Source organism: Betta splendens, chromosome 7 (genome assembly GCF_900634795.4).
Source record: "Betta splendens chromosome 7, fBetSpl5.4, whole genome shotgun sequence".
In the NCBI taxonomy this organism is placed as follows: domain Eukaryota; kingdom Metazoa; phylum Chordata; class Actinopteri; order Anabantiformes; family Osphronemidae; genus Betta; species Betta splendens.
In genome coordinates this window covers 7,470,606-7,490,389 of record NC_040887.2, presented here as the reverse complement: position 1 = coordinate 7,490,389, position 19,784 = coordinate 7,470,606, and the positions used below count along the sequence as shown (strand labels likewise).

The following is a 19,784-nucleotide window of genomic DNA, read 5'->3' as shown; positions in this document are numbered from 1 at the left end:
AAATCTTCGGTAATCCTCGGTTACCTTCGTCAGATTTATACGACCTGTGTCACATGACGAGGTTAGCGGCGCATTCTGCTGTACGCTAGCTACAAACATTTCGGATTCTAGTTAGCGATCGAATTTGCGTTTTCAGAATTCTGTAAGTTAGAGAAATCGAATTACTCCGTAATACAGTATTTTGTGGAAGCCAAGTCTTGTATATATACAATACTGCATCCCGCTCTGGTACATATTTATACATTTATCTGTGCTAGCTAGCCACGGTTAGCATACTAGCTATCATTAGCCTTAACATGAATATTGATAACGTTAACCAGTCTGTCACAGCTGGAGTGTCATCTACGACGTCTTCAACTTCAGTTAACTGCATCGCAAATGATAATGCAACAACCAACGTGAGCAGCATCCCTCCGGCCACGAGTAATGGTAAAGTTACTCGCTTTTTGGGTTGTCTCCTATTGTCCATTTTCACGCGCTAACACTTAAGCTATCTTGACGTTGGATCACGATAGTGTCTCATTGTGTAAGTGAAGATGACTTTGCCACGGTATATGTTCTTCTACATTTAGCAAACCATGTTTCATAATGGCTCATAATGCGTGCAGGTTACATATTCTGCAGCCCCCCCCCTCTCCTTTTTTCTAGTACTACGTTTGTGCAGTGTTATGTGTATCTCCGGTGTACGGATTACAGAACATTAGCAAAATGGAAGTATATGTTCAAAGTTGCATATTTACTGTGTAATCTTTTTGCATATGCTTTGTATCACAGCATCGGCTTCTGCAGCCATGGTGACACCATCAGCAGACACATCTGTCGCTAACGGCGTCTATGTCCCAGGTGGCATCGCCAACGGAGATGTGAAGTCTGCGTTGTCCACCACGCCTCTGGCAGATTTCCTTATGCAGCTGGAAGAATACACTCCCACGGTAAACACATTGTTCTTACTCAACTTAGCACATGGGATTTTTCTTAAATAGCAACTTACAGCTTTCGATTTGTACCTGTGTACTTTCTGTGTACCATATTGATACCATAGATCACACTGCAATACTGTTGTAATGTAAGTGCTTTGTGAAACGTTATCACAAATTGCATTATGCATAATTTTACAGATTCCTGATGCAGTTACAGGATACTATCTGAACCGAGCTGGCTTTGAGGCTTCTGATCCAAGAATGTAAGTGTACAAAGACTTAGTGTGGAGGAATATATTTTGACTGTAGTTTTCAGTGCAAATTATGTAAAACAGCAGTTTCATGATACAAATCACCATTTCAACTGTTTTCAAGGAACCTTAATGCATACAATTAAATCCTTCAGGTGCCTAAATGTGTGTGATAAAATCATACACGTGTGCAGTTGGTGAAAAGAACCAACAGTTGCATGTTTGGGGGAAAGGTGCAGTTACAAGTTGACCTGCACAAGGTGGCTTGTAAAAATGACAGGTTTCATTGCATTGACAACACAGTTAGGTAGCTGTACCATGTCTGTTATTGTACAAACTTTGGCCTTGATGTTTTATTGCAGTAAAATTTATAAAGTCTGGCATGTGTACAGATGAAATAAAATCCTACAACCATTGTCTTTTTCATTGCTTTAGAATTCGTCTGATATCCCTTGCGTCTCAGAAGTTTATCTCAGACATTGCCAATGATGCACTGCAGTACTGTAAAATGAAGGGCACAGCTTCAGGAAGCTCAAGGAGTAAGACAAAGGTCAGTGTTTCTCTAATTTTTAACTAAAAAATCTGCCAGTCTTTAAACATGGCTGCATATAGCAAAGAAATGTTAAATATTGTAAAATAATTATCAGCTGTCCTAAACTGCTTTCTTGTGCATTTATTATCTTCTTGTTGTTTTTCTCATACAGGATAAGAAATACACTCTGACTATGGAAGACCTGACACCTGCCCTCTCAGAATATGGCATCAATGTCAAGAAACCGTACTATTTTACTTAGGCATTTTCTTCTTCAAAGCATGGTTGCTTTTGCTAGTTGTACCTTATTGCTGACACAATAGATTTTGTCAGCACCTTGTGTTCTTGATTATGGTGCTCTACAGCTGTGACAAATCTTTGTAGTCATTTTGCCATTCATTATCTTTTGGAGCACCCTTTGCTTTATCTTAAATTGTACAGTTGGATCTTTTGGGGAGTGTGGGAAATAAATACCTAAACAAAAAACATGATTCCTGAATGTTTATGTCCTGTTTCCCAATTGTTCTGTGTAGTTCTATAGACGGTAATGTAACAAAGTAATTTTTAAATTGAAGCAAAAGTACTGCTTGAGTAACTTACGTGAAAACTAACTTTGAGGCTAAACCAATCAGTGGGATGACAATTCTAGAGTATGTTGAAAAACAAAGGGTTTTCATTTCTATAGGAAGTGTATAATGTAAGACTGGCTTCCCTATTCTGGACCTTTTGATATAGCCAGTGGGGAAATGTAATACAATAAACCAAAAAACTACAGACATCATAAGCTCAATGGGAAAGTGTGACTCACAAGGATTCTCAATTTTAATGTTGAAAGTTCATTCATTCATTCATCTTCTAACCGTTTAGTTATCTACAGTACACCCTGGACAGGTCACCAGTCCATTGCAGGGCAACACACACAGACAGACTCACACACACGGGCAATCTAGAGTGACAAGTGAGCCTAATGCATGTTTTATTTAACTGTTTAGGGTTGCTCTGTTCGCCGCAGCAGATTTTTGTCCCAACTTGTGATCCGTAACATGTCTGCCTTCGGCCACCGTACTTCCCAGCAGCGCATAGTTGGACGTTCAAATTCACATGTTGGATGAGTTTTAGTTTTATTAAGTCTTAAAAAGTAGGAGACGCGTCATAATGTCCGTTCAGCCAAGTAATCCTAACAACCCTATTGTTTTCTTCGATATTACTATTGGAGGACAGGTGAGTAGGAGAAAAACATTAGTTAGCGCCGTCTTTAATGTTTAGCTAACGTTGTGACCAGTGGCGCCATAATGATATTGTGTTTTGATTAAAGGTAGTTGAGTGTGTTTGAATTAAATGTAACTTTTTTTGATACACGTCTAGTATAGAAACTAACTATAAAACGCTTACTTTTCCTAAAGGCACATTCATGGTATGGTGTGAAAAAACGCGTGTAGCTTTAAGAAAGGAGCAAAAGCTAAATGTTGATATGGTTCATGAGTTGAATAAGGAAACAGGCTTGCACTATGAAACCGAGCGCAAATAAAAATGCATTTAATCTTTACTAAGCTACCAAATGTTAGGTAAACCGATGGAACTGAGCCGTAACAGTAAATATGTCAAACTGTATCACATAAATTCTCAACAGGAATCTGCTTGTTTATTTTAAGCATTTCAAGTACATTTATGCAGCAGGTTTTAATACTTGCAATACGCTGCACAATAAGTAATGACAGAAATGTAGTAAGTAGTTTTTTCTTTATTATTTTAAATCTCCCGTCATTTAGGGCACTGGTTCAAAAGTTATATAATAACCATTACAGTTTAATGGCATTATCAAACGTAAACGTGATTCACAGCATTCATTGGAAGGTACTTAGTGTGTAATTTAAGAACATTTCAGATGTGGGACTTAATTGTACGTCTGTTTACTATTGACTAAAATATACTCTCAGTATCCAGATGTGTGTGTGTGTGTGTGTGTGTGTGTGTGTGTGTGTGTGTGTGTGTGTGTGTGTGTGTGTGTGTGTGTGTGTGTGTGTGTGTGTGTGTGTGTGAGTGAATGCTGGCCATGCATGAGTGATATCTTACACTACTTGGTGAATGCAGGCTTGTGGTGGAAATTTTCCATAAAGAAGTAGATGAGAGAGAGTTGTCCTTTTGTGCAATTTATTGAAATAATAAAGAAAATAAAAATAATGGGGAAAGCAAATAAAAAGCATGGATGTTGATCGTGCACATCAACAAACCAAAAACCAGCTGGGGAGATCAGTGCACACACCACGAAGGTGTGATGCAAAGAGCCCACCATCCTCAAGTTGCTTCTGCCTTTTAACCCCTTTCTCTGGCTCTGGTGGAATGTCTCTCTGCAGCAATGGAATTGTTTGCGCCACCTTATCTCGCTGTGAGTGAGAATGTTTGCTTTCTCACTTCTGCATCGTCATGTCTTGTTATTCAAAGGAAGGAACACCGAGCTTCCAAGACAAGATGCATTGGCTTTAACAGCCTTGGGTCTGGTGGGGAGTCAGATAGGATGGAGCCAGAGTCCGGGTGTAAAAGACAAACATATATCAGAAATTATTAGTCAGTCAAATGGAGCATCAGATGTTTAGACTTGATGTACGTCAGGGCACAAGAGATTATTTGTTTGTGTAAGAATGTTCAGTATTGCACCTAACCAGCACATGACGAGTGTGTTGGATAAGAAACAGCACAAGGCAAATTTTTTCCATTACATTCCCCCCTTTTGATTACACATTAATCAAACACTAAAATAATAAATTTTTTCAAACATTGCATTTTGTAGTAACAACCCTTACAAATGAAACAGTAAGTGTATTAAGTCAAAATTCAAAAATACACCTTCACATAAAAATGCAAGTAACTTAGGGATAAAAGGTTGGGAGCTGTTTTGGTGGGTAGTTAAACAAGAATAACCTCTGTATGAGCATGTGAAGAAAATAAGTCCATAATCATATTTGTACCAGATTATATTTTGTGATCAGATAGCCATCGTCAAAGTCATTACGTGAATTAGAGTTGGGGTTTTTGAACATAGTTCATTGTGTCATTTGATACGAGAGTGTTGCTGAGGTCGCACGCATGATGAGACCTTTAACCAGTGGGATAACGCAAAAACCAAACAAGAGAATCACAGCCATCTCAATTATAAAGGAAACAGCTGTGGACATGAGGACAGATTTCCATTTTCCAGACATTTCGTCTAGCCAATTTCCAAGGGAAAGAACCTATACCAGAGTTAGCTGAGATTCTGAAGGTCGTGGAGCGCCTTCGCCACAATACCATTAGAATCAGTGTTATTCAGGATGTAAGTACAACATGCCTCTCCAAACATAACACAAACGCCTCTTTTCTCTGCTAACAACGTGTCTACGGCCATTCAATTGTAATGTAATAAAGACAATTAATGTATGATAGCCATAGGTTTCCGGTGGGGTTCTGTATCATATAATCTTCAGATAGATTTCATGCTTTCGGATCTTTAATTGTACATTTGGGCCTAGAGCGAATACGAGATTCAGGGATTTAACCAGAATGATGATGCGTTTTTCTGCTTGTGTTGTCTTTCATCTGTAGATGAAGGATAAAACTAATTGTAGCAGTGAATAAAGTGATTGTGAGCAAATTAAACACCAAGTCAACTTTAGGATATTTAAACTCAGTGTTGTGAATTATGTGAAATTTTCTCATTCAAAAGTAGTGTGCAAAGTTACATGAAAACATCATATGATAAAGGCAATAATCAGAGTAACATAAAATGTCTAACGCAACGAGGTTACAATTGATGTCTTGTAACAATCTGCTTCGTCCTGTTGAACAGTAGCGTTAGATTGTTTCCAACCTGTGTGTTGAAGTATTGATTGTTCGTTGGGGTTCTTCAGGTTGTGATCAGCTGATCACAGAGACACTTGGGATTCGTTATCACCGCCAGGTTTCCTCCCAATGTCGTCTGAGTCACTGTCACTCCCGTGATGTGAAGAGTCTACACGTCGTCCAGCGTCGGCAACTCAACGCTGCTCGTGTGTGTGTTTTCTCAGGAACGTGTGTGTAGATGTATGGTCTGATAGTGTGATTCATCGGCGCAGCTTCAGGCGGCGCTTGGCTCACACCTTTAGCTGAACGGTCAACGCAGCCTCGCCTCAGTGCGTGTGTGAGCACAGCGAGGGTCGTTCTTCTCAATTCTTTTCGTCAGTGGTGGTTTTCTCGTGTGGTGTAGATGGAGGGTCGTCTGTCGGATCCGGGACCTTCCTGGATGGAGTGGATCCAAGTCGCTCTCTCTGCGATCTTTACAGCCGTGTGGGTCGTCAGAAGGACCTGGAAGTGGCCTCGCCACCGTTTGGAGTCCCAGTGCTTCCTCCTGAACTCCTTAACGATCACCCAGTGCCCTGGTTGGATGGTGTAATGGTCCTGTCGCCTGCTTTCACCTGTTGGGAAATCTGAATTATGGGGAAAAGGTGTTTGGGCGGCACGGCGTGTCATCAGGCCCCAACCAGACTCCATGGCTACAGGTGGAACCATTCGTCAGCCAGAGTCTGCGTTCCTGCGAGGTAGAAAATGTTTAAAGCACAGGGAGAGAGGAAGAAAGGAAGGAAAGGATAGAGAGAGTTGGAGAGAGGGAACAAGGATGAGGAGAGGAAACGAGGATCAGGAGAGGGAGGGGTTGTTGGGCAGCGACCTTCGCAGCAGCGTCTGCAGCTGCATGTCGGCAGAAACAAAGTCGTCACTGATGTTGTGAGTGGGACAGTTACAAACAGCATTAGCTGTAGGTACTGTAGCAGGACAGCGTCCAGCAAAGCAGAACCTTATCATGATGTAAGATAGGTTTGCAATCAGACTTCAAAGCTTCCCATGCTTCCACAGAGAACCAACGTGACAAGCATCTGTGGAGTCCATATAGATGGTACCAGTCTCTCCTTCTGCTAGTTTACTAGCTTCAGTCAATACGATCAACTCTGCAGCCTGAGCAGAGTAGTGTCTTAGCAAAGAGCCAGACTTCACGACGGACTCTTGATAGTAATTTTCAGCATGTTGAGCAAGGTGGTGTTGCATCTAAGCCATCGGGCTGTAGAAAGATGTGATGTTTTCCAAAAGAATCAAAGACACAGTATGAGGACAAAGAACAGAAGTCGTACAACCTGATCTCTCATCCACTGTTTGAGTGAAAGGTCGCATAGGGTCAGATCAGGAAGACCCAAGGTAGGAGCCAACTGAAGAGCAAGCATGAGGTCGGTGAACGTTGTTCAGCCTCAGACGTCCACGTGAGACAAGAAGTGGACGATGAAGATGTCTGCATCAGAACCCTGAGTGGGGCCTCAAAGACATTAAAGTTAAGAATGAAGTTCCTACAATAAGAACGAAAACCTAGAAAAGATAAGCTGTTTATACGTGCACAGTTTAGGCAGGTTTCAAATTGCTTCAACTCTGTTGGGTGAGATGGATTTGCCATCAGCTGTAATTACAATGACCCAGAAAATAACCTTTGTCTGAACAAACTGTAATTTAGACAGGCTCTCTTTGTGGCCTGTAGCATCCAATGATTCAGTAGCTTAGTGGTGTCTGCAGTAACGCCATCTATAGCTTCCTTTAAGAGGGTGTTGTTGTTCACATGGTCTGTGGTCAGATTTAGGTGTGATGACCACTGGTTCACATCCTCTGATCAAACCTACATCATGTCTGTGTGTGAGTCACAGGGAAGCAGTGGCTTCCTGTAAGGCTGAGTGTTGGGTCAGAGCGTCCTCTGAAAAATCAAAATAAAAACAAAAGCATGTAGTGTGTCATTAGAATGTGGAGGTACCCAGTTCACTGTTTGCTGCACATGACAGGCAGAATAAAAAAAAGTCTTTTTTTTTTAAAGTATGCAAAGTAGGTGAATACGTCACATGGGGTCAGAAGTCGTTCACCAGTCTCCACCCCGTTGACATCTGTTCACGAAAGGACCCACGTCCTGCGTCTGTCTCCATCATGTTTTCACAGAGGGACGTGTGGAACTGTAGAATAAACATCAAAAATCTTTTTTGTTCGTTAGTAAAAAAAATCGCAAGCGCAGACCTGTGTTCATCCCAAAAGAGGGAAGTTGAGGTCAGTTTGTGTGTGTGTGTGAAATCATAAACAAGCTGTGATGCAGCCTGTGTGAGGGCCTCAGTTACAGCCCCCCCTCAGCAGCCAATGATAAGAGCACAGCTGAGCTGAAGTTAACACCAACAAAAGAGGGATTATTTAGAATGTCTGTAGACGTAACCCGCACTCCGTCTGGAGTGGAAATCAATCAAATACCTAAACTACACAAGATCTCTTCCTAAAAATTTAAACTGGGCATAAGTTTGAAAGCAAAAATGAATGTTACGGTGTCTTGCTGTCAGATGTTGCACAAGACAGTGAAAGAATTAGTTTTTCTTTAATAGTCTGGTACGTACAGTAATTATTATTACTTCTCTCTAATAGTCGTCTTCCCTTTAATAGTCATTAATAGTCTGTTTCAGTCAGTCTCGGTCAGTTTCAGTCTTCCTATAGTCTGTTTTTTTGTTTTTTTCTACAGTCTGTTTTTTTTTTTTTTTTTTTTTACAGTCTGTTTTGTTTTTCTATAGTCTGATTTTGTTTTTCTATAGTCTGGCCAGACAAACCTATATTGTGCACAAACCTTTTTAGAAACATGGAGGATTTTATTACTGAATTTGTTGCAAATTGAAATAGTTTAAACCCATCAGACTGTAAAGTCATGCAGCAGTTTTCATTTAGCTGTTTGTCATCATTTTAAAATCACTCTGTGGGATTCTTTTTGAGCAAAAAGCGATTCTTCATTGCGAGCAGATAAGCATGAACATGAATTTGAGCGTGTATCAGCTGTAAGCGTGTTTCTTCATTGCGTGTATGAATGTGTGTGTGTGTTTGCGGTACCGTCTTGTACGTCACATGAAAAGGAACCGTCACCTTCCTCCTTCCCCAACCATCAGTCTGATGTGAGCGCCAGTGGGTGAAGCCTTTCGATGGGACAGTTGTTCCTCGATGACAGACCTTTCCTGGATCCTCGCATGCAGCTCTATTGGGCCGATCACGTCTGAAGCCTCTCCTGTTGTTTCAACCAGTGTCTGTGTCAGAGCACGTCTTCTCTGCTGTTGCTCTGTCCTTGTTTTCCTTTGCTGATTGTCATAAGCAGGTGTCTGTGTCAGACACACACGCGTGTATGACACTTTCACGGCTTCAGAAGCTTCAGACACAGTCCTTTCCTGCTGGTGCAGGGCTTGTAGTAGCTGGTTCATCTGATGAGCCCAGAACGTGATGGCTGCAGACGTTGTGGGAGTCTGTGAGGCGTCCATGCTGTGGTCTGTGTCCTCCAGCTGCTGTGGTGTCAGAGCTTCCACCCTGTTCTGGTTGTTGGTCGGCGCTTCTTCTCCTTCGGTTCTTCTGCTGATGGTGGGAAAGGAGTCCAGATCCGGATTTACCCTCATCGCGCTTAGTTCTGCATTAGGACAAAGAGCAGAAAGAATGGGAGCATTTGCTCTTGGCATGATATGTGTGTGTGTGTGGTGTATGTGTGTGTGTGGCAGAGTGCAAACAATTCTTCCCCAGAGTTGTTATCTCCTTTTTTCCTGTTACTCTCATCTTTTGTTTCTCTTAGGGCTTTAGTTTTGATAGTTTTGCTTTTTCAAGTATTTTCTTTTGTCTCTAATTTTTCTTTTAAGGTGCGTATGTCCTTACACAAAGCGATTCTCCTTTTGAACCCATAACCAGTTTCCCACTCATGGAAACATGAAACGCACTAATAACCATATTTACTTACGTTTAGTTTTGTACGGTTTCTGTCTGGTGGTGAAGACTCAAATTGCCCCGAACCCGTCTTTCAGAGTCCGGCGGTTTCCTGCCTTAGATTTTTTGTGTGTTCCGGCCGGAACCTTCCCAAAATGCCTTTTTATCGGACGTCTCCGTAAAAAGGGAACCAACCTGATCTGGCGACAGAGCCTTTCCCGAAGTATTTCCTCAACGTTAGGCCCCTCTAGGCCCGGGTCCCTCGTATCTTGAAAATACTTCACTCTGCAAACGCACTCCATCTTTCAGAAGCCGTCTTTTATACTCAGTCCCCCACATGTGGACCACGCACAGATCAAAAAAACATGTCTGTATCCTCAGTACAGACGGAAGCTCGGTTCCACGAGCCAACCCTTAGCAACCGACGTCTCACCACCCAGAGCAGACTTTCACCTAATTAAGAACATGTAATATTGGGATTTTTTTTCTCGATCTAATTAATTTTCCTAATCAAATTTAGTGTTTCAACCAAATAGAAGATTTATTTTCTTTATTTTTTTCTCTTCAACCAATTGAAACTATTTAGCTAAATTAAAAATAAAAGTTCCAATCCTTTTGTTTTTTCCCGAATCAAAAGGAATCTCTCTCACCGAGCCGAGCCAAATTAGGATTTGAGTTTGAATCTGAGTTCGTGGATCTCGTCAGAGGCGATCCAGACGGGTGAGCAGTCCTCCCAGCTCTGAATGTCTGTAGAGGTTTGGAGGCTGAGCGACCCTAGTCCTCAGGACTATCGTCCCTGGTCACACCGTCCAGACGACCTGCAGCGGGATCCTGCCGACAACGCCAATTTCTGTGGTGGAAATTTTCCATAAAGAAGTAGATGAGAGAGAGTTGTCCTTTTGTGCAATTTATTGAAATAATAAAGAAAATAAAAATAATGGGGAAAGCAAATAAAAAGCATGGATGTTGATCGTGCACATCAACAAACCAAAAACCAGCTGGGGAGATCAGTGCACACACCACGAAGGTGTGATGCAAAGAGCCCACGATCCTCAAGTTGCTTCTGCCTTTTAACCCCTTTCTCTGGCTCTGGTGGAATGTCTCTCTGCAGCAATGGAATTGTTTGCGCCACCTTATCTCGCTGTGAGTGAGAATGTTTGCTTTCTCACTTCTGCATCGTCATGTCTTGTTATTCAAAGGAAGGAACACCGAGCTTCCAAGACAAGATGCATTTGCTTTAACAGCCTTGGGTCTGGTGGGGAGTCAGATAGGATGGAGCCAGAGTCCGGGTGTAAAAGACAAACATATATCAGAAATTATTAGTCAGTCAAATGGAGCATCAGATGTTTAGACTTGATGTACGTCAGGGCACAAGAGATTATTTGTTTGTGTAAGAATGTTCAGTATTGCACCTAACCAGCACATGACGAGTGTGTTGGATAAGAAACAGCACAAGGCAAAATTTTTCCATTACAAGGCTTTTTTCTATTTTCCTTCTTTCTTTCTATTATTGGTTTTATGTAAAATTTTGGATGTACTTTACTTTTACTCTACTGTATGAGTTTTTCTAAGCTTCATAAGCAAAGAACACAAGTCTAGTTGTATATTTCACAGTACCTTTGCTTTTGCAGCAGGCTAATCTTTTGGATGTGTATCCCTCTTCATGAAATTTTTCCCTTCCTCCTGATCCAATAACATTTTGCTTAAGAGAATTTGCATTCTCTAAGCCAGTGTATGTGTCTGTTGGAAGTAGTTATCCACTAAAGGATCGTGTAGTTTATAACTACAGCTAAATGTCATATAAAGGCTTTGTACTAGAATAACTCCAGATTGCATACTGGACAATACCCAGCACATCAATTAACACCACAATAACCATTTAATATTCCAGTAAATGGCTACATAAATACTTAATGCACCAATCTGGATAATTGTTTTAATTATTAATTAATTAAGTGAAAACAAAGAATAAGCCAACGGTTTTCCGTTTTTTTCTGTCCATGTATATAGCCTGTACAAATACTGTGCAGCTTGCTAGTTTCATTTGTGGATGCATTTTTTGACACAGACTACTGTATAATCAAATTAATCAATTAAAATAAAAGCAAAACATTTACTTTGTTTTGGCTATTAAATTTTGTCTGTACATTTTGAATACTCATGACTAGTATAGAAACATTCGTTTAAAAAAAATGCAGCCAGTCCGCTATGTCAGGATTGTGAGGTTTGGTCTGTTTTAAATGTCAGTGCTGTCAACACGCACACAAACAGCCGTGGGAGTATGAAGAGACATGATTCAGAGCAGGCATTCAGCTTTGCTTTGCTTTAACTTCTTTTCTTGACAAACAAAATTTAAATTGAAAAGCAGTGTAGTAGGTGTATATCTCTTTCCTCCTGGATGAAAAGCTCTGCATCGGAGTTTAATAGTTTTTATATTTAATATATATATACTTTTAAACGTAAGCAGCAGTTACAGAAAATGTCAAAGCCTATTTCATTTCAGTTTATTTTATTGAAACATTTAACATCGAAATAAACAAAACAATAGGAATATATTATTTTATACAATATGTAAACAAATCTTCTGCCTGTGGTAGCATTTCTTGAAATCTAAAACTATTGTTTAAAGCACAGAATGATACAGAGTAACTAATATACATTTTAAAATTTACACTGATTTTTGTAGATGTATAAACGACATTTTTCTGTTTCATATTATGCACTATGCCACTTCTTCATATTCTTATGTGCAAACGACGCATTTATCTGGTCAGGCTTTCTTTCCACTGTCACAGCATTCACAAAGCATTAATTCATATCCTTGCATCGTGTTTTCAATTTACTATATATTGTCCTTTTTAGGACTTTTTCTTATCTTTTTTGTATTACACACTGAGAATAGTGTTTTGCTTTTCTTTTGATGGATTAAATACAGATATAGGTAGTGGCTGCTGTTGGGTTCCTTTGCTCAGATGCCAGTAAATATGCCACATGCACACGTTCTCTGGTAGATTGCTGTATGGCCCTAATTTCTTGCTCTTTATCCAGAACATCACACCCATCACTACACTATTCATGCACTCCAGCCACAGAAGGTTAACGTTGATGTATGCAGGTACATCCAAGCCAAAAACCACAGAGGCCACAGTCACTATGAGATAGGGCATCCAAAATATACCAAAACCCATAGTTAGACTGAACCACAAAGGTGGTCGTTCCTTAATGGTGTCATTCGTGTCCTCATTGCCTTTTGTCTCGTTCCACTGGGTTGAAGTGAAGAAAAAGTCACTTTTCTGGTTTTCTTGTTTCTCCCTTAAGTCACACAACCTGTCTGCTTCTTTTATCCACTGGGGAATTCTTGAACAAAATGGCAGCATCGAAAAAATAACGATGATAAAAACACCCAAAATTAGGTGGTTAATCAGCGAAGACTCCTCTGCTGCACACACCAAAGCTTTTGTCCCATTCACATAATCCAGTTCTATCAGTTTGCTTCTGACAGAACCAAAGGTGTACATAAAGGCTTGCATCCACACCAGCAATGTCAGGACCAGATTCTTGAGGAACTTCCACACAGTTCTCTGGTTGCTGTGTAGTGAATTCTCTAAACAGTAGTTTAGTAACCCCAGGCACATTATCGGCAGTGGCAGTGCTTTATATATTGCTGAGGCATTGGCTAGAATGAAGCAGAGTGTCACAAGCGACCTTTCGGGTTCCAGAAACCACAGGCTTGCCACAGAAATTGCCATCCCCACGTCAGCCAGGATGATAGACAGGCTGCACATGGTTATAAAGGAAGTGCAAATCCTCCGACAGCAGAGGTAAAAAACTGCAATATCCAGTCCCAGCTTGAAAAGAACAAGTAGCAGGTATTTGTCAGTGTTGGTTGTGTGACAGCCAGATCCCTCGTCCCATTCTTTTATTATGGCGAACATTTTGAAGAAGTGGCTAGACTCCACAGAAGCGACTGACTCTGGTAGCATTAAGATTTATTAGGAAGCTGTGGAAATGTATAAGAGACAATGTTAAAATCTGTCAACTGTGTGAACAACAAAACCAGACTGCGATTGCTTGTAGTTTTGGCATGCTGTAAATTTACCTTTTATTCTAAAGCTGAAAAACAACCATATCTCATAAGTTGCTTCAAACCTCCCTGTGTTGCTTAGTGGCTCTTCTGTCAACATTACAAGTACGACAGCACACACCCCGCTCTGAATTCCTTGTATTGTGCTTCGGCGGAATGACTGGTTAAACTAGGTCTGTTACAAGAGGCATACAAGAATTGTTTAACGAAACGCTAAATAAAAAATATGACTGCATGCAACCCAAGACGCCTGTACCTCTCTGCCGAGAGTTGTCCTACTCCTGCCAGTTGTGGATCCAGTAAAACCCTGAGTGCAGTAAAACCTGTTAAAGCTCTACATGCGTTCATCACGGCCCAACCAGCATATGGCTGTTGTCAGGTGCCGTTCCCTTTTAGGCAGTTCATTATGGCTCCACCTTCCCATTGTGACTACAAACAACTGGTTGGCCACACCCTTCCTATCTTCAAGGCAAACATCATTATTTCGCCCGCGAGTGCCCCAAGAGATGTCTGTCTCTTGATAAGTGGCTTTGCTTGTCCAGGTAGAGCAGATGGAAGGCCACTTGGTAGACGAAACCACTCCATGTGACTACCTGCACATGTGCATATACGATTACACAAGAATTCCAGGAAACGGTGTAGAATGTCTGGGTGCTAGCGTCACTTCTGGAATATTTCCTTACCTGGCTGCCGTCAGGAAAAACAGGTGTTTTGACCTTCTGTACATCTTGCTATATGTTCAATCATGTAAAGAAAATTTTACAGCATGTACTTTTTTTTAGTGTCATAAAACCAATAATAGAAAGAACCTGTATTTATGTATTTACTAAGCAGCATAAGAAATCACCCATGCATGGCCCGATATATATATTTATGACACTAAAAAAAAGTACATACACACACACATTCACAAATTGACTTCTGCAGGTTCTACACCTGTAACCAGTGTTAGCCTTTAGACCATTATCTCTGTGGACTTAAGCAGAGTCAACATAGGTGTGGTACACATTATTGCCATAGTGTCAGTGTAAGTTAGACTCTAATATGTTTGGGGTGTTGTGTCTTTACTGTCTTTGCATTTATCATGCATTTTTTCTCAACTTCCACATAATTCAGTCTTCAGACCCATAAACCAGACCCCAGTAAAAGTAGTTAAACTGGTGCTCTTACCTCCTGCTAGGCACCCATCCACTTCACACTACAGACGGACAAAACACTCAGTCTCTGAATGCTCAGCAGTTGATGTTTTGCTTCAGCATTTTTTTCATTGATTGGAGACTAAACACCTATTGTCTAAATAGTGGACTAATGGCTGCCTCTTCTGCCGTGAGTCAGTGAGTAAGGGTAAGGGGGGATATATGGGCAAACAGACGTTGTTGTAACAATTGTCCTCCTATGCCTCTGGGTTGTGGGAGGCCTGGTTGGAATGACAGCTATGACGCTTATGACTCAAACACAAAGGCATCTTTGCGTAACTTATATACATGTATCCATTATGTATTCTTTGACCTGTGGGACTCTCAGAACTGGACACTGTAGTTTGTGCTATTAAGATACAACAGGATGAACCTGTTCATCATGATCGAGGCAGCTTCATTGTTTGTAAAAGCCTACTTGTCACTAAACTAAAGTATTAAGTCATAGATTAGTGGTATCACGTGCCGTGTACTGTGCCATCAGAGTAAACGAACTAGATGCTGTTGCCAACGTTAACCTCATAAACCAGTTATGCCCAATGTCTTGGCATGGGTAAATGTATTTGTCATGTCTTTAGGTATGTGTGTTTCTTTTGGTTAATCAGGATGTCGGTCGGATGAAGATAGAGCTATTTGCTGATGTTGTTCCCAAGACGGCAGAGAATTTCCGGTAAGATGCATTTTAATATGACATTATTATATAAATGAATTACAGGTTTCAGATTTTTTTGGTTACGCTTTCATCATGTTTTACAGGCAGTTCTGCACGGGAGAGTTCAGGTAAAGCAGCGGAGGGCTGTTTTTCTACTTTGACTACTTCTCCATGCAAATTGCTACATGACCATTGTGCATGCGTAAAAGAAACTTCATATTACATAGAGAAAGGGGATGAGAGTCTTTAGGAGAAGTATAGAAAATGTCCTCTGATTAAGCTACAGTTTACAACCCTAGTTAGTGTTTGCATCAGACCCTGAAAAAAACATGCTAACAACTAAACTGTGTTTAAAAAATACTTTGCAACAGCAACAGACAAAAGTGAAAAAAATTTTGGAGCATATTGAATTTGTTTTGGTGTAGTTTAATAACTGATGATGGTGAGGCTTTATTTAATTTGATTTAATATGTTTCCAGAGCTCTCAGCACTTGACCTTGAGCCAAAAATATAAACGTAATCTGGTGGTCAAATAACCTGATATTTTGAAAAAGAAAATAGGAAGCCTGTACCACAACGACAGCTTAGGTGATCAGGAGAAACTCTGTGAAACAGGTTTTTGTTGGCCACATCATGTGCATGCTTCATCTAATTTTCATATTCCCATGTTCATTGCCAGATAGAGGTGATATCTGTTATAGCTGTATAGCCCAGTAGAGCTTGTATAAATGGCATGCATCCTAACTGACTCCCCAAAATTTAAATGTGCTTCATGTTGTCCAACATTAAACAAATATATTATGTTTAAGACAAAGTTATACAAGTTCCCTTTGTGAGACCTGCGCTGTTCCGCATTTGTGTTCTTGTATGCAAAGCTGACACACATGCCAACCATTGCTTTCATTAGACCCATCCAGCAGGAACAATGATGGTGTCAGCCAAAAGGTGCATTTGCATGTAGTGTTGATTTAATATTTGTAAGCATTCACTAACATACTGTGTGAGCTTGGAGAATAGTAGTGTCTGTTTGTCTCCACTGGTAATGTCTGTATCTCATCCAACTTCTGTCAAACAGGAAGGACGGCGTTCCCATTGGTTACAAAGGTTGCACTTTCCACAGGTACAATGCGCTGGCCTTCAGGCTGTTAATGACTACTTATTAGATTGCTGTAATGATTTTGACCTAATTAGAAACCTACGCCTCCTGGTGAGTTGTCTTGTTTGTTGTATGACCTGTTTTCGTGTTTTTGAACATCTGTGATCCCAGATGTCATAAATTAAAGCAATCTTGTCTAAAGCTTTTTTTATATAACAGTTTGGGTGTTTACTCTGATATCTTCCTGTGTACAGGGTGATCAAAGACTTTATGATCCAAGGAGGAGACTTTGTCAATGTACGTACCTGCATGTTCCTCTAGGATGATGTGAGGAATCATTTAATGTTTTTATGCTGTCTTTTAATTAGGCCTTATATAAACAGAGAGATTTTAGGTCTCAAATAATAGACCAACAGAAAAACATTTCTTCTTGAGGGCAGAATGTGCAGTATGTTACTCTAGGAACTGAGCCAACATGACAAACAATACCTTCGTTGCACATCATTAAAGCATTTAAGGCACTAATAATTACACAGGAGTCAAATACTTTAGCCTTCTGCCCTCTGGTGGACGTGTCAGCAACGGCTCAAGACTAAGTAGCTTTCTCTTTTGTGAGGATCACATACTGTTTGTTTTGTGTAGGGCGATGGAACTGGAATCTGCAGCGTCTACAGAGGTCCATTTGCAGATGAGAATTTCAGGATGAAGCATTCTGCGCCTGGACTTTTGTCTATGGTACGATTAATCACTTGTAAAACGACCTTCCTTTCTTTGTAGTGATTCTTACTGTTATCACACCTAAAACTGTTTCTCAGGCGAACAGTGGACCAGGGACAAATGGTTGCCAGTTTTTTATTACCTGCACCAAGTGTGACTGGTTAGATGGGAAGCATGTCGTCTTTGGTGAGTACACATATTTTAGACACTAGCTTTATTCTAAAAGTGCCAAATCAAAATTGTCTTGTTTATGCGCTGTTTCAGGAAAAGTGGTTGATGGTTTGCTGATCATGAGGAAAATAGAGGTAAAATTATTTCAACATTACTTTATTTCTAACTGTAAAAATGTTTTTTTGTATTCAATCTCTGACAAACATATTATTAGTAATAGCACAAATTAGTTACAGTATTGTGTATGTTAAGTAGTATTAACAAAGTAAAAAGCTTTTGGCATAAAGCAGGCATTCTTCCTGTACTGAAATTTATTTTCACAGTCATGTTAAAAACATGTTTTCCTCTTTAACCAGTCACTTCTTTCAAATTAATCTGTGTAGTGTTTTGCCTTTGAACCTTTTACCCCTTTTCTCCCAACAGAATGTTCCTACTGGACCCAACAACAAGCCTAAACTCCCCATCCTTATAGCACAATGTGGAGAGATGTAATCAGCTCCCTCAGAAGACCAGTTTAAAAACTACACAATCTGCAAACACGTCACATTCATTAGTTTTTTTTTTTGTAGCAAAGAAACCGAGGTCTCTGTCTTGATGCCTTCACCCATAGCCCACATTAGAAGACTTTTTCCATGGTACATCACTTGTTATTGTTATTAAGTTTTTGTATGCCTGATGACTTAACTGCTGTGTCCAAACGCAAATATGATGATTCACATCACCAGTGTTGGTATTCACAGAATAAAAAACTGGGAAATTCATGTTGGAAAAATATCGAAATATGAGGTTTTCTGTGGAGATTATTTGATTTAACATTCTTTTTTTGTAATGCTGTGTATGACCTAAGATAAAAAATGTTTTTATAAATGTGTGGAAAGGATACTTTTGTGTAAAAGCCTATTGTCATTTAAAATTGCCATAATATGAAAATGGTAACATCAGTGGGTAAATATTGTCAGGATTTATCCCACCATCAAGTGGTTTTGTCTTAACATGTAGCGGGAAGGAACTGGGATGTTGATAGTAACCAAAGGCTGTAAGACAAAATACAAAGAAGTAAGGTACAAATACAAAGAAGTAAGAAAAATATAAAATTATATAGTGGATCAAGAGTTTATGTATTTTCAGTCATGTTTGAATTAACCTTTTTTTAAGCTTTATTTAAGAAACTAGTTACTGTCATATTTGGAAACTGCTGTTAATTTAGCGTTTGTATTTTTTTCTTTAAAAAACATTGCTCTTTAGGATTAATTTTGGAATATAAAAACAACATTCAAGTCTTGGAACGTATCATTGAGGAAAGTGCAGCAACGTATGCTTGGACTAAAGTGATGCTTGGTAATAACTACTCCCACGTTCATTGCCATGGTGTAAGGAGGGAACCACTTCATACGAAGGCCACGAGTGTCCTCCAGTGTTCACACTCTAATGCCAAGCAATCCTCTGCTGAACTTATGGCTACCTCTTTCTATCCCAGTCATCCATACAAATCCTATCCCCAGACCCCCCTCCCCCATCCACTTTTTCTCTCTCTTCTATCTTGGACCTCGTTCCTTTGGCACAAAAGAATCCTTTCAAATGGAGACTGTTCTTATGCAGGCAGGAAGAAGGTTTATTTTTTTTTTGGATAGGGGGCGTTTCATGGGTAGGCTTTCTGTGGTTAGTGCTAAAGCCCATCTTTGTGTAGGAGATCGGGGCAAGCTCTTCACACATCAGCCAGTGCTCATAAACAGTGCCAGTGGAGCATTAACATGACAATGGGTGGGGGGCTATGGTGGGGTAGTCTCACACGCAGTCTGGGTCTGTCTGATCTGTGCAACTGAATGTGGAGTTTCTCAATTTGCTCAGGACTTGAGCAGTTAATTGTGCAGGCTAGTAAGGGGGAACTACCTCTGTGATATATCAGGATTTACTCTCACTTTTATGTTGAGCCTAGAAAACATCCCAGAAGGATGATCCTCATAACCAATTTACAGATAGTAAAACATAAATACCATAAACTGCAACTGCAATCAAACGCTAGACACACACATTGCATATATTATCTTTGGAAATTAATGTATTTAATAACCGTTCCCTGTTTTTTATATTGTGTATTGTGTTATTATACATATTATATTTTGTTAGTAGTGACTGCAGCTGTACACAAACCTATCAACTGTGTGCTTGGACTAACACCAAGTTTATTACGTGTTAGCAAATTCCGTTGAGTCTCTAACCGTCCGTTGGACTTTCACAGAATAAGACACTTACTTGGACTGAGGCCTTGCTTTGTCCACAAATTATTAAGTATATTATTAAGTATTCTGTGCGATATCTACGTTATCGTTGATTATTAGTTGTGATTTGTACGCCATTTAAACCTGAGGGCAGCGTGATACAAGAACGCTGATCCAAAAGTGTCACGGCTAGCTGGCTA

At 40.1% G+C, this 19,784-nt stretch overlaps 3 protein-coding genes and 1 long non-coding RNA gene across 6 annotated transcripts; 2 read left to right on the top strand and 2 right to left on the bottom strand.

Annotated features, from left to right (window-relative positions):
- Nucleotides 1–73: 73 nt before the first annotated feature.
- taf10 (TAF10 RNA polymerase II, TATA box binding protein (TBP)-associated factor) lies at nt 74–2,194 on the top strand. Its single transcript, XM_029157105.3, has 5 exons — nt 74–429; nt 775–932; nt 1,119–1,183; nt 1,607–1,721; nt 1,876–2,194. The coding sequence occupies exons 1-5, from the start codon at nt 297–299 to the stop codon at nt 1,963–1,965; spliced, it is 561 nt and encodes a 186-aa protein (XP_029012938.1). The 5' UTR covers nt 74–296; the 3' UTR covers nt 1,966–2,194.
- A 543-nt stretch (nt 2,195–2,737) lies between these two features.
- ppih (peptidylprolyl isomerase H (cyclophilin H)) lies at nt 2,738–18,247 on the top strand. Its single transcript, XM_029156006.3, has 9 exons — nt 2,738–2,924; nt 15,335–15,399; nt 15,486–15,509; nt 16,457–16,501; nt 16,732–16,774; nt 17,120–17,212; nt 17,293–17,380; nt 17,459–17,499; nt 17,789–18,247. Exons 1-9 carry the CDS (start codon nt 2,859–2,861, stop codon nt 17,855–17,857), a joined length of 534 nt encoding a protein of 177 aa, XP_029011839.1. The 5' UTR covers nt 2,738–2,858; the 3' UTR covers nt 17,858–18,247.
- On the bottom strand, nt 3,838–11,358 carry LOC129604310 (uncharacterized). Its single transcript, XR_008695105.1, has 2 exons — nt 10,100–11,358; nt 3,838–7,693 (listed from the first exon to the last, which is right to left on the bottom strand). It is a non-coding gene; the product is annotated as an uncharacterized LOC129604310 (long non-coding RNA).
- si:dkeyp-100a1.6 (probable G-protein coupled receptor 160) lies at nt 11,942–19,640 on the bottom strand. Of its 3 annotated transcripts, XM_029155998.3 has the most exons (3): nt 13,790–14,128; nt 13,549–13,708; nt 11,942–13,449 (listed from the first exon to the last, which is right to left on the bottom strand). In XM_029155998.3, exon 3 carries the CDS (start codon nt 13,430–13,432, stop codon nt 12,335–12,337), a length of 1,098 nt encoding a protein of 365 aa, XP_029011831.1. In that variant the 5' UTR covers nt 13,433–13,449; nt 13,549–13,708; nt 13,790–14,128; the 3' UTR covers nt 11,942–12,334. The 3 variants fall into 3 exon arrangements, with proteins under 3 accessions (XP_029011831.1, XP_029011833.1, XP_029011832.1); XM_029156000.3 differs by lacking the exons at nt 13,549–13,708; nt 13,790–14,128 and adding an exon at nt 19,619–19,640; XM_029155999.3 differs by lacking the exon at nt 13,549–13,708 and having other exon boundaries at nt 13,790–14,130.
- Nucleotides 19,641–19,784: the final 144 nt, after the last annotated feature.